The following is a 15499-nucleotide window of genomic DNA, read 5'->3' as shown; positions in this document are numbered from 1 at the left end:
TTTGTCAGATATCTATTATATCAGCTTAACAAGAGTCAAACTAAAGTACAGGTAAAAGCAACATGAAGTTTGGGAAATAAATCAGTACCAACGAAAAACAACAGGAAGAGACAACGTGAATGTTAGGTATGGCGTATCACGTTAAAGTAGAGTAAAAACAAAGAGACAAGTCAACATAACAAATGACGTCAGGGATCTCAAGGTTGACAGAGAAATTAATGGAACGTTGCATGAGACAGATCACCAATGATTCTGCAATGACTGAAAGAAAAACTTTGATAATCGCCAAAAGCGAAATGCCCCTCTAAGATCTCTGTTTGCTGCATCTACCTATTTATCCTTAATAAGAATACTATCTTATTGATTAGTAAAGAGAATACGAGTCTCTCTTGTAAAAGAAAGTGAAGAAGAATACCTATGTAAAAATAATTTGATTAGAGACTTAAAACATTGTATGATGATTATTCGTGCTGGATTAAAAAATGATGAAATTTCAGCTGCTGCTCAGTGCTCCTTGAATATCTTAAATACCATAAGATGTGAAAGCAGATTGTTAGTAGGTGGGATTGTAACAGTTATTATGATAGTGCTTGCACAATGAAATTCTGTTGAGAAGCTGATTAAAAGATGTGGCAAGATGCATGCAATGTTGCGTTCTTGAATGTATATAAAATTTTCTAGCTTGCACTTTCAAATGCTAAAATTATATATAGACTTGACAATTCTTTTGTCGTCATTCTTAAAATCATCACAGAGATGAATTTAGCAAAATACAGGGTGGAACAATAAAGTTGTCGCCCTAAAGAAAACAACACTACGGCTTTACTTTAAAACTTTTGTTGAAAAAAATCAATTCAGGTAACTTGATTATATAGTAGAGCCAATATTTATCCAATGTAGCCGCCTTCAGCCTAAATCACCGCCTCAATACGGGTCCAGAACTAGGAGCATGCGACAAGTGTTAGCGGGAGCTCGGTGAATACTCGATGGATGGCGGTGATCAGGCTCGCTTTGATATTGTGGGAGGTCATATTGATGATGTTCTTGACAAATGACCAAACGAAGGAATCCAATGGGTTCAGGTGGGGAAGGAGAGGGAGGCCAGTGAGAGAAGGGTACAAAGTTGTAGCACTCCTTCTGAAGCCAAGTCTGGATCTATTTGGACATGGGCCAGCGCCAAGTCCTGCTGCCACACTCAGGGTTTGCCAATGGCCACCGGATTGCATCAGGGAATAACCACAGCCTTCAGCACATCCAAGTACACTTTGGTGTTGAATTTCAAGCCGACTTCGAAGATGTGAGATGGCATGATGTGACCCTCACTTGAAACCACACTAAAGACCATAACCGTGGTAAGAAACTTTGTTTTCATAACCTTGGACACGTCCCTATAATTCATGCTAATCCAGCGATGCATTTTGAGGGTACTGGCAATGGTACTGTTATCATAACTTGGATCGGTAGAGAGCATGAGTTATACAGCAGTATTATTTTGATGATTCCGACTACTGTTCTCATCTCGGGTGTTATTCTCACAACGTTTCTGCCGATGTAACCTCCAACCTTTTTCAGGTGTATCAAACTTGGAAATCTGCATGGAATTTTGAACAGAATCCTTTATTTTATCCGTGGAGGTAGAATGTTCTCATTCCATTAGCCATTTCCTGGTACAAGTCCTAAGTAGTTTCCAATTGTATTCTTTAGTATCGCTTGCACTGAGGATTGAAGAAGGTCGGGAGTTACAGCAGCCAGAAACGTTTGTGATAATAACATTCAAGATGAGAACAGTAGTCGGAATGATCCAAATTATCTCCCCTTGTTTCTTGGTGGACGCAGTGGGTGAGTTTCATAGTGTATTTAACCACAGGCAGTATACGAAGTACCTAAAATAAGTTACCAAAGTGTTTTCATGTGCGCACTTTTGCTGAGAGTACACACATGAAACTCTAGTCTCCTTTGAAGTAATCTCCTCTGGCTGCAATGCACTTGTACTGTTTCAACAACTTCTGGAAGACCCCTTGTGTGAGTGTGTTAATGACCCTCAGCACAGCCTTTTTCATCTCCTCAATTGTCTGATAACGACCACTTTTAAAGTTTTTCTTGAGCTTGGGGAATAACTAAAAGTCACAGGGAGAAAGGTCTGGATTATAGGGAGGGTGAGGAACTGTCTTGGTGCCCATCTTGACTAAATAGTCTGTAACAAGGATGGAGTTTTGGGCTGGTGCACTCACGCAAATCTTCCGCATCTTCTTTTCCTTGCAAATAATTGTGTGTTCAGTTGCCAAACCGACAACAAACTGTGCACTTATTGTCTCTATACACACAGTCCTTATCTATGAAATTCTTTATTTGGCCAATAAACTTTAGTTTTCTGACTTCCTTACTCCTCCTACACCTCTCATCATCTCTCACAGATTCTCTGTTTTCCTTGAATTTCTTATGCCACTCAAAAACTGATGCTTGATTCATGCAAGATGATCCAAAAGCAGTCTGTAGCATTCCATACGTTTCTGTGGCATTTTTTCCAAGTTTAAAACAGAATTTTATTGCATATCATTCTTCTAAAGTGTCCTCACGTCCAGATTGCATTTTTGAAATTCACCAGCTGCGACAATCAGGCTTTAGTAGAGTGTATTCCAATTCTTGCTGGAGCTGTTCATTTGAACTTGAAATCATAAAAATTGGTCAGTCATCTCATAAGATGTATAGCAATAACATACTGAATTTTTAAGACTCTACGACAATTTTAAATACCTGACAAAAAATGTCTATGAGTGTAAAAGCCACACCCTCCAAATGACCAAAATTTGATCCATACCCACCAATTATAAGTGACATCTGCACAGAGTATTGACAACAACATTAATATGCTACCGTCTCTCTCTAATATATGAATATAATTTACTGTAAATGAACAGTACACATGAAGAAGAGCAGTGTTGGAAACATCATAGAACAATAAATGGTTCATAGAAACACAAATTCTGATACATTTTTCCACTTAATAGAATTGGATATGTCTGAAATAGCTAATAATGTATATATATATATAAAGTAGAAAAAGTTAAGATATTGTAAAATTTACAATATTTTATTCAAAATAAGGAATACGAAATAAAGGTGAAAGGTTTCTGATTTCGATTTACATTGGCCATGGAAGGTTATTTTGCCAATCGTCCTGCTTCAACTCGAGTTCTTCACTTTTTTTTTTTACTTTTTTCCATTTGAACTCTCTCTATATATATTTTTTTAAATAAGACTTCATATGCCTCTTTACACAAGAATATTAATTCTATGGATTGGATTTTACTCCTGCATTTCACTACAGGAGTTTTCTACACAGACTTTTCATTCCTTCTCTAACCCAAGATATGTTTTAAAGAGATTCCAAAGGATATCTTACAGAACTCTTTTTGAACTCACTAATCGCTCCACCTGTTGCAAACTTTTTGATATCACTGGGTATTTACAACGATACATATTGGACTTTGCTGAGTATTCCTTTTTATTTTATCTTTAAACTTATACTCTTCTTTCAATTTTCTTTCTCGAATGTTTTCAAAAATTGAGCTAACCAGCAAAAATAGATACTTATCTATACTTACCTTTTGCTAACTTTCTTCTCTGAGAAGAGCCTTTCTTTGAAACTCCATGGAATGAGGAACCTTTCACCTTTATTTCATATTCCTTGTTTTGAATAAAATATTGTAAATTTAATTCTACAATATTTGGACTTTCTCTGCTTATATTAGGCTCTATCACTGATATTGAGCCTTTTAAATCTGAATAAGGTTGTTGTTCTATAAATATTTATTTCTGTTTCTGCACTTTCGATTTTGAAAAATTATTTATTAATCTTTTCTTATCTTGCGATTTTGGCTCCTATTAATACATATATACACACACACACACATATATATATATATATATATATACACACACACATATATATATACACACACACATATATATATATACACACACATATATATATATACACACACACATATATATATATACACACACACATATATATATATATATACACACACACATATATATATATACACACACACACACACATATATATATATACACACACACGCACACATATATATATACATACACACATATATATATGCATATATATATATATATATATAAATATATAAGTATACACACACACATACATATACACATATATGAATATATACATACATAAATACACACACACATATATACATACATAAATACACACACATATACACACACACACACACACACATATATATATATATATATATATATATATATATATATATATACTAGCAAAGATACTTGTGCTTCGCGAGCAGCCTTGCACTAAGTGAATGTTATTAGAGCAACTATTTCTTAAGGTGTTTAAAATTTTTTAAGATTGACTCCTGTAGCGACTGAAATCCAACTATGAACTTTAAAGCAAATAGATTATATCAAAGTTATATTGTTACACATAAAAAGTTGAAACAACTGTAAAGAATTACAATTGTTAACGTTTGTTTAATTGGTTGAGAGAAGGGTGATCTTATTCAAATTCACAAAGAAATTGGCCGGCGCCATATTATATATATATATATATATATATATATATATATATATATATATATAGTGCTGATGAGACCCAAGTTTGTACAAATTATAATTTGATGAACAGTCATATTCTTATATGCCTATACTCGGGTGGGAGGTGGGGGTCCTGAAACAATTGTATGCAATGTTGTGACCAATAAAAGAAATCTTTGTGAAAATGAGTAAACTCTTGTGTATCTACCCCTATTAATGTGGTATCTTTTAAAGAAAAAATATTTATACAATTTTTCATTGTCATTTAACAGATGCGATGCTCTGGAGGTCGGAGATTTTATTTTATCTGTAAATGGGATTCGGACGTCTGGTCTACGCCATGAAGAGATCGTTAACTTGTTAAAGAATGCTGGAGAGCATGTTGTTCTCGAGGTCGAATATGAAGTGCCTGAATCTGGTAAGTAGAACACACTTAAAAGACTTGTAAAGTTACATTTGTGCTATACAGACATGCATAAATACATGAGTGTTAGACCCTGGTAGTGGGCCCCTTGATTTCTGAGAACTTTGTTCACGATACTTTTTGAATGAATTCAATTATTTATATATAAGTGCATTTTTACCTAAATGCGAGTTAGGAATAATTTTCCCTTTTACAAATTTGGTACCCCCAAATGAGGAGCAGCGTATATATTGTTTTTAAAATATATATATGTGTGTGTGTGTGTGTGTGTGTGTGTGTGTGTGTGTGTGTGTGTGTGTAAATTAGTTTATAAATAGGTATTTGAACTATAAATATAATTTTTTTATTGAGACTATTTTTTTTTTTAAATTGAAGGCCTTTTATTGGAAAAAATCGATTACAAACTAATTTGAAGCTAGTCAGACTTTAAAGGGTACCTATTCTAAAATGTGATTTTAACATTTTTTGGTCTACCATCATGATAGAAAAATTGTTTTATCAGATCCATCCATGTGAACTTTGTTTTGTAACTGACTGCGAATATTTCCACTTGAAATTATCTGAATTGATATTGATGAAGATTATAAGGTAAAGAGGAAAATCAAACATCCACCAAGTTTTACTCTGATGTAATGTTTAAAAAAAATATTTTTGGAAACGTGTGTACATATAGCGAAATATTTTTGTATGTTTTTTTTTTTTTAGCGTGATTACAAAATCTAATTCATAAAACTCACTGTATCTGTCTGCCTCCATATTTTCAAACCCTATTTCTCTGAAAATAAATGTCGCAGAGCGGCGCTAAGGGTCTCAAATGATTAGATCTTTTATGGACCATTCTATAATATTTTTTATTATAATAGTTATTAGTTATTAATAGTTTTTAAGGGGTTTTTTTTATTATAAAAGTTATTAGTTATTAATAGTTTTTAAGGTTTTTTTTATTATAATAGTTATTAGTTACTAATAGTTTTTAAGGGTTTTTTTATTATAATAGTTATTAGTTATTAAAGGTTTTTTTATTATAATAGTTATTAGTTATTAATAGTTTTTAAGGGTTTTTTTATTATAATAGTTATTAGTTATTAATAGTTTTTAAGGGTTTTTTATTATAATAGTTATTAGTTATTAATAGTTTTTAAGGGTTTTTTATTATAATAGTTATTAGTTATTAATAGTTTTTAAGGGTTTTTTTATTATAATAATTATTAGTTATTAATAGTTTTTAAGGTTTTTTTATTATAATAGTTATTAGTTATTAATAGTTTTTAAGGTTTTTTTTATTATAATAGTTATTAGTTATTAATAGTTTTTAAGGGTTTTTTATTATAATAGTTATTAGTTATAGTTTTTAAGGGGTTAAAATCGAAAAAATTGTTATACATTTTTTACATTCATTTTAATTCATTTTTGATCAGTTCATATGCGTGTCATATTGGTACAGTGGTAACGTTACCAACTTTGAATGCTACAGCTTTGCTTTCGGTTTCGATTCTAGCTGATCGTACCCAAATGCTATTTTTTTTAACTTTCGAAATCACGACTCTATAATATATACGAAATCTGGACAAATTAAAATATCATCTTTTACGACCGGGTAAAGGCGAGCCTCCCCCCCCCCGCTGTTATTAATTATGTTGTAAATTTTGTATTCTACTGAATTAAAATATATAAGCTCTATTTGATATAGTAGATTAATCATTGACCTTGATTTAATTTGCAGCATCGTGGGGATTAATAATGTTATTTATTAATAAAATTTGTATTATGTAATCACTCCTGAACTATGGTGATAGTTGGAGTTCTTTAACTTGACAAAGTTTCATAAATGAAACAAAATTTATTTTATATTTTTCTTCGTCTGTCTCTCCATCTGTTCCATTTTTTTCTTGGAAAATAATGAGCTGATCTGTCTGAAATTTTATAGGGAGCTTTGTTATGATAAGGTGCAGTGTATCAAGTATTATGGAATCGGTTCAATGCACAGTTAGGGATCAATAAGGATTAGTATTTAATGTGCACAAATTTAGCAATATTCAACCATCAATTTAGCATATAGCACTCATTCTAAGTCAACGGGCTATAACTTTTGTCCGTTTTTAATGAGATAAAAAATCTAGTATCAAACTAGTAGGAACTTGTGTTAATTTTTTACTAGAAGGACTTGTGGAAATTCCACTGGGGACTCATTCATATGTTATATATTGATGTTGGCATTCTGTAGATGTTCAGTGTAAATGGAGACGCTCTGATATTATTGTAGTTTTTTTTTTTGTTAAAACTGAAAAAGTATCGATCTAAGCTAGCACGAATGCCCAGTAAAGCCCAGTTGTAAAGTGCGCTTAAATATGATATTTTAATTCTTGCAGATTTCGTATATATTATCATAGAGTTAATGTTCTATCGATTTTTATATATTATAAAGTTGCGATGTCCAAAATAAAAAAAATATATCCATATGACTTGGGTGCATTAGCTTGAATCAAAACCGAAATAAAAACTTATGAAAAAAAATATATGTATATATATATATATAACTTGAATTCTTTCAGCCATAATTGAAACGAAAACTTATGAAGAATTCTTGATAAAATTATTTATAAAAAAAAAATAGATGATTTAAGTACCATCAGCTATAGTCAAAACCGAAACCAAAACTTATGAAGAATTCTTGGTAAAATTATTTATGACAAGAAATCAATAAGAACATAACAATTAAACGACCCGGATGTAAGCGCGACACACAAAAGAACACACGGTATCGTATTAATATGTAGATAATCTATGTAGTTTTTTCTTTGTTTATTCCAGTCAAAATTCTCAAAAATCAAGAGCCCCTTACTAAGGCCAGCACTTGATTCCTATGTGAAATACACAGATATACGAGCGTTCAATCAAGATTCTTCTCTGCATCACAAATGTTGAGTCAAAGAAGTGAAGAACGATTGTTATCATCTCCCTAACCAGTTAACTATATCACTACTATTATATAAATTATAAATGAAACTTTGTGTGTGAGTTTGTTCCCTATGGACTCCTAAACAGTTGGGCTAATTTTTTTTTTTGAAATTTCACACAAATGTGCTTAATGTGCCTGGCAGTTTTTTTTTTTGTTTTGTTTAGATAGGTTTTGTATCGGAATGTCTTTGATAAGTATCGATAATCGCAAAAACATCCAATGAAAGAAAGAACAAGCGATTTTGACTAAAGTTAACAACTAACATCACAAGTGCATTTGAGAAGTTTTATTACCGCACAAGCAGAAAGGCCTGGCATATAAAACCAACAGTAGATTCTTTGATATGACTGGGGTCCATTCGAAATGAATGTTTCTGTTTAGAGCACAATTTAACCGTGATACTTCCATTACTAACGATTACTACAACATTTTCCCATTGACTACTGTATATTCATTAACCCTTATACTCGAGTGGCCTGCGGGCCTTGATAAGTAGTAACTCCTTTGTAAACAAAACAAAAACAAAAAAACTTGACTTTTTCATTTTAAACTTTAATTCAAACCACTATCACAGCACAAGTCTGGCATATAAAATCAACAGTAGGTTCTTTGATATGACAGAGGCGCATCCAAAATGAATATTTTTGTTTAGAGCACAATTGAACCATGATATTTGATATTTGCATTTTAAACTTCAATTTAAGTGATTATATAAAAATAATTTTATAAAATCAACAGTAGGTTCTCTACAGTGCAATGTAGATTACAATGTGTTGTGAACTAAGCCACTGTGAGGAGGATTAGGAAATGGGCAATTTTACCGATTTCGATGAAAATAAAATATGGGAGGGTGAAGCGTTTGTTGATCCTCATTCATTCTTAGATAACGTCGGGTCTCTTTGCTAATTGTAGTATATCTTTCTTTTTTTTTTTTTTTTTTGTCTTTTGGTCTTGCTGGATTCTGTACAGATAAACCTTATACACTTGAGGATAGCGTCTAGTAGACTTTCAAATTCTCTTCTTTTTGTTTCATTTTACTCAAACCAAAGTTCGGCCCTGTCGGTGGGGCATTAGAATACACCGACTGCCCCCCTGCAGAGGGTAAAAGTCCCTCAATTGGTGTCCTGGATATGACCTTAAACTATATCCAGTGGTGAGGGCCCTAGCTTGTGGGCATTGGGGAGTGTGGAGCCACCCTTTAATTACCATTGCTCCCAGGTCCACTCTGACCCGGAGTGGTAGTACCTGTTAGGGTCCCAACTATGGGTTAAATAGAAACCGACGTCAAAACAACAAATATATTCTATTAAAAAAGTTTTTTCTTCAAAATCTTTGGATTCGGCATTAAATAACCCAAAAAGGGTTGATATGCCATAAAAAAAAAAAGAAACAACCAACCAAATCAAACCAAAGTTCTCAGAAATCAAGGGACCACTAACACTTGATCTCTATATGCGATACATAGGAATTTGAGTGTTCCATTAAATTTTCCCTCATGTTTCAAATGTTGAGTTAATAAAATCCAAAAAAAATTCTAGAACATTATTTATTCTCTCATTTCTGATTAGGTAATTGTTTAATGGTATGTCTTTCTTGAGGTCTCTTGGCCTTACCAGATTCCAGGACAAGAATTTATCTAGTCTGGTGGAGTATCCAGCTTAGTGCTGTTACTAGAGGTAACATAATTTGAAGATGATGCACCTTAATTTTAATGAGCTTCAAACGCTATATTATTTTTAATATTTAATCAGTGTTTACTTGTAGAAGAACGTATCCTAATATCAGGTTGTCTTGACGAACCCCTGTACAGAGAGGCCTTAGACACTCGTGGATAGTGTCTAGTAGGTATTCGAATACATTTTTTTTTCTTACTTTGTTCTAGCTAGGGATGGGGAATCCTACCGAATGTCAGATATTCTAACTAAGCGAACGTTTTAAGATTCTAACAGTTCCTTTTAAATGCAATTATTTATATATCTCTTGTACTTGGTTCACTTGGTATATTTGCCAGGTAGTTTTTGAAATTCTTTTTCATGAGAGATCTTTCTAAGATTCTAGTTTCTTTTCATGTCGTACATGTATGTGTGTGTACATGTGTAAATGTGTAAATAAATACAAACCAACTTTAAAATACCGAAATATTGTTTTTTTTTTTTTTTTTTTTTTTTTTCCAGCGCTTCAAAGTGCCTTCTCAATTCAATGTAAACGACATGAAATCCTTTTGGAGAAGGAAGGCAAGAGCTTTGGATTTACTTTACGAGGTGGCCTATCTTTGGAGAGGATGAAGTCACGAGCCTTGACAGTAACCTCCATACGTCCAGGCGGACCAGCAGACAGGTAAGTCTAAATTTTGCACACGGTGTAACACAATGGTCTCCTCTTGTGCTACGTATTGGTCTATCCGTCATTTTTGCTCCGGGTAAAATATCGCACCTTTACAGTTGTCTTTCTCTTTCTTCTGAAAGTCTATTTAAGGCGTCCTATTTTGTTGTATTTTTATATTCTTCGTTTTCTCCTTTGCCTTTCCCTATCTTTCTGTTGTTGCATTCAGATTCTTCATATTTAATTTGATGTGCGTCTCTATGCCTAGCGATTAAACCAAGATCTTACTCCGAAGAAGCTTATTGATTAACAAAGACGAAATATTAGTCATGTTCTTGAGTTTGATTAAACTAGTTTTTATTTCTGTGGTTATTTTATTTTTTTTTTTTTTACAAAGGAGTCGCCTCATATCAAGGCCCGGAGGTTACTTGAGGATAAGGATTGATGAATGTAAGGTGGTAGTGTAGTGATCACTAATGGTTACTTTTTATTTCAATTAAACTGCACATTTCGTTTTTATGATTTCTTCTTTTTTTTTTTTTAATAATTTATTTAATTTGCTCTAGCTACGTATTGGTGTTAAAACCAATTTAATATTATATTTGTTTTTGTGTTATTTGGATTATTCGGACTACCATTTCTGACAAAGGTGGAAGAATTGCTGTGTTCTTTGTCAGAATGTATGTAACAAATATTTAGTGTTCATTAGTTTTTAGCAGTAAAGTAATATTTTTAACTCCTTACATCAAGTGGCTTTATACTGTGTCTGGAGCGATTTCCATAAAAAAAATAAAGAGTAATGTAGCTCATAAAACCCTGGGCGTTTTCTCTCACTTTTCTCTTTTCTCTTTTCCTTTTGACTTTCTTAAGTCAGTAGATTTGAGGTGTTAAATAATCTCAATTCTTTTTAACCGATGCGAATTGCACTTGTTCCTTATTAATGTGGATTTTCTTATTACAGTGCAATAACTAGTTGTAAAAGAACTTGTTTACATTGGACTTGACGACCACCATATTGTAATCGGTCGGGAAGCAGGGCAGTGGAACAGTGTTCCATAGGTGAGCAGTTCTAGGAAAGAAACTTTGTTCATGGAAGCTGCATTTAGATTTAGGCACAGATAGTGAGTGGGGGAAATCATTGATCGTGGTTGTTGCTAGTCAAGTGCTTTTTGTGAAAGTTTAGCGGGGGGGGGGGCATAGATTGGAACTCAGACAAGCACTTGCCATTAAAGTAACGACAGAGCGGAGACAGGCTTGGAATGTCTCTTTTGTAGGTAAGAGAAAAGTGTATCATTTACTGGATTTCGAAACCAGCTTTGAACTCTATCAAGGCAAGATAGGGTTTGCCAAGCAGCTCCTGCCCAGATATGACAACAATACTCCATTTTAGGGCGTAATATGAGAGATATCTACTGGAGCAGTAGAATGATCCAACCATTTTAGACTTCTTCAAACACACACACACACACGCGCACACACACTGTCCCAAAATTATCTATTTTGATGCTAATTTATATTTCCGAATAAATTGTTAATTTTGGGAAACCGTTTATATGTTTGTGGTGAAACGATTAATCAGAATTAAGAATAAAAGAAATCGTCATATTTTGGGGAATCGGTATCAAAATTGGAAAAAAATTTGTGCCTATTTTTCAACACCAAAAAAACGATTCTGTCAAAGGAGTTGTGTTTGAAGGCTATATCAATGTTGTTCATAGGAAACACTGTGGACAAGAGTTGTGTATAAAAGAATAATGACAATATTAGGAGGAATTTTCAATTATATTATATTTATTTGCAAACATAATATGCCATACTGGATGGTAGTTGTTGATATCCCGGATTTTCGAGAATCTCTTCATCAGGAGAGAAAAGGAATGTCTGCAATTGTTCGGCGATGCTTTTCTTTGTCTGTTGTATTTTTTTTTTTATTTCTCTTGATTTGTTTGTTTGAAACTTAATTTTCTATGGCTCATATTAATGAAGAAATGATGAATATTTATTGATTTTTAACTACCAGTAAAACTAAAATTTATAGATCGCTCACACAGTTATATTTTTATGTTTGCAAAAATATATGCACATATTACATAGGTTTTTATGGTAATTCAACCCCACCCCCAAAAAACAACTCTATATTTAGAAATTTAAAAAGAATCGTAATTAGTAATTTTATCAAAATTGAGAATTCAAGATAAAATCGGTAATTGTATCGGAATTGGAAAAAATTTTGGAATCCTCTCATCACTAATATATATTATAAAAAAATGAGAAGAACTTAATATATTAATACGGACTTCTAATATGTTCTAATAAGAAGCAAAATAATGCTGGGCAGATATTAATAAAAAAACAAATGGAAGTGAGTTTCAGATGTTTATATTTAATTTGTTTTTATTTTTATTTCCTCAAAGGCCAACGTTTAGCTAATAAAGGGAACATGCATGGATACTTCTTTTTAAAATGTACTTTGAGTTTTATTTGCACAGACTAAAAGTCAATGCAGAAAAAAAAAAACAGTTGAGACCAATTTTTATTTTTTTATTTATTTTTTAGGACTAATGTACTCATTTTAACTTAACAGATAGATCCCTACCAGATCTAGCATTTCATAGCAGCCTAAAGAATTATGCATATAAACACATAACTTCTTCGGAAAATTTTTTATCCTAATTTCCAATTGCAAAACGATTCTTTTGATTTTTTTTTTTCTTGGCAATAAAAAAACGGAACCAACACAAATTTATTTATTTACTAGACTATCCATGACCCGTTGGGTCAGTATGTTATATTAGCTATGGAATTAATGTATGAGCGTGACACTTGTGACGTAAAGAAAATAGTTTTTGTAACATAACAGAAACATTTCTATGAAAGTATATTGAAATGAAAAAAGAATATAGATAGATTTCTATGAGTTGTTCTGTTTATAATTGTTTATTTTTGAAAAAAAAAACTTACAGCCATTGAATTATAAGTGGTTTGCTATACTTATAGGTAAATGTGCACTAAACAGATACCATAATACTTGAAGTTAAATTCAAATTTTGATATATCTTTTAATTTAAACGCAAAAAAAAAAACCAATTAGGATGCTGAAAACGTACACAGTAAAACAATACATTTTATCGTTGCGTTGATTATTTATTTGCAACGCAAATTAAAAAAAAACACATTTCCGGGGTTATTTATTTATGTTGGTAGTGTAGAAGAAAATGTATGAATGTTTTTAAGAAAGGTGTATTAATAAATGGAGAATAAATTTAAAAAAAAATGAACTCGGTGGGTAAATCGCCGTTGTAAAATGCTCTTATGGTTGTCAACGGGTTAAACGAAATACGGAAATGAACGATGTAAAAAAAAAAAAAAGCAGAAAGTATTAACAATTGTTTATTTGGATAATTTAAACGCAAAAAAAAAATTGGGACGCTGAAAACATACACAGTAAAACAATACGTTTTATTGTCGCATTGTTTATTTAGTATAATATATATCATATATATGAAACAGGTCGATGATTATACATATTATTTGTAATCACGTTTTGCGTTTGCTTCCCATATCTTGAAGTTTTTATTCAATAAATGTAAGATATTCGCTTTTTTAAGGACGTCCGTTTGTTTGAACGAAACCGGTCCAGCGATCTGTGTTCATTTGTTTACGCTGTTATGGGTTTATGTTTATTTACGCATGCGCAACCAGAAGTCGTAAACCGGATGTTGGGTTACAACACCCGTTACAAGGTCATTTGGGTTTTATAATTATATAGATAGATTAGAAGTTGTTCATTTAGAACATGACTAAGTGCCACAGAATGGATTATAAATCCCACTCCAAGATTTAAGTGTGGAACATTCGTGGATCCTCATTTAATCCCGGGTAACGTTGGGTCTCCCTGCTAGTACATTATATAAAATCAGGTTAACACAAAAGTTTTTGCTGATTTTGGAATTCCATCTTGAAAATGAAAAATTGTTTTTGAAAATCTTTACTCCAAACAATAACGTCCTTTATTCACTATAACATGATGCCGTCTGTCAATGAGTTTAGAGGTCCTGGATATGACCTTAAACTATATCAGATGGTGAGGCCCCAGCTTGCGGGCTTTGGGGAGTGTGGAGCCACCCCCGTAATTGCCATTGCTCCCAGGTCCACTCTGACCCAGAGTGATAGTACCTGTTAGGGACCCAACTATGGGTTAAATAGAAACTGACTTGAATATATATATATATATATATATATATATATATATATATATATATATATATATATATATATATAATTAAATTGTAATTCAATGAATTTCAAAAAACTCTCATTGAAATGAATTTCATATCAAAGAATTTTTATTATTCTAAGCAAGACAAAGTCAAATGAGACATGGAAAGTCAAAAATTTATTATTTTGACTTTGACTTTCCATGTCTCACTGACTTTAGCAAATAGGGTGCATACCTTTATAAATATTTGCTAATATTTTCTCTCCTCTGATGAGATGGTAGACATCGAAACCCTATAGGTTAAGGAGATTAACTTTCTAAAGCATCCTTTGTCTTGCTTAGAATAATAAAAATTCTTTGATATGAAATTCATTTCAATGAGAGTTTTTTGAAATTCATTAAATTACAATTTAATTTATTTGCTCTATCTTGCATATCGAGCAATTCTTGTTTAGATGGGATAACTTATAGAATATTACTGCCAGTAATATTTTGTAAACCTTACAATCTCACGTTTCCATAACAACTGATTGTTAAATAAAAACTATTCTGAAGAATATATATATATATATATATATATTCCTGCCCTCTGATGAGAAGGAGAGTATTTCTTCGAAACTCCGCGGATTAAGGACTATCCAATTATCATGTGCTTCCTTTTTTAAAATTAAATATGTTTTTAACTCTTTTTCAAGATGTCTTTTAACATGTTTTATTAATCATTTGTTCATATTATAAGCTCTATTTCTTTTTCGGTTTTATTGAGCTTTTTACATCTGGCTGAGTTTATTTTACTTGTAAATATTAACTCTTTAATATTTATAGTATATTTTAAGTTTACCATTTTGATTACCTTGGTAAACTTGTTGTAACTTTTATTATATATATATATATATATATATATATATATATATATATATATATATATATATATATATATATATATATATTCTATTAAAAACGTTTTCTTCAA

The 15499-nt window shown here is 31.8% G+C and overlaps 1 protein-coding gene across 6 annotated transcripts in view; it reads left to right on the top strand.

The window, feature by feature from the left end:
- The window catches only part of LOC145293376 (glutamate receptor-interacting protein 2-like), a 535093-nt gene that overhangs the window by 402678 nt on the left and 116916 nt on the right, over positions 1-15499 (top strand). For all 6 annotated transcript variants that reach the window (XM_080140017.1, XM_080140018.1, XM_080140016.1 and 3 more), the window contains exons 5-6: positions 4875-5020; positions 10160-10322. In XM_080140017.1, the coding sequence (XP_079996143.1) occupies positions 4875-5020; positions 10160-10322 (309 nt within the window). The remainder of the gene's footprint in view (positions 1-4874; positions 5021-10159; positions 10323-15499) is intronic.

Source organism: Euprymna scolopes, chromosome 2 (assembly GCF_053919585.1).
Source record: "Euprymna scolopes isolate OS-2025 chromosome 2, ASM5391958v1, whole genome shotgun sequence".
Taxonomy (NCBI): Eukaryota; Metazoa; Mollusca; class Cephalopoda; order Sepiida; family Sepiolidae; genus Euprymna; species Euprymna scolopes.
Note: the sequence above shows the minus strand (reverse complement) of the source record. Positions and strands in the feature narration are given on the sequence as shown.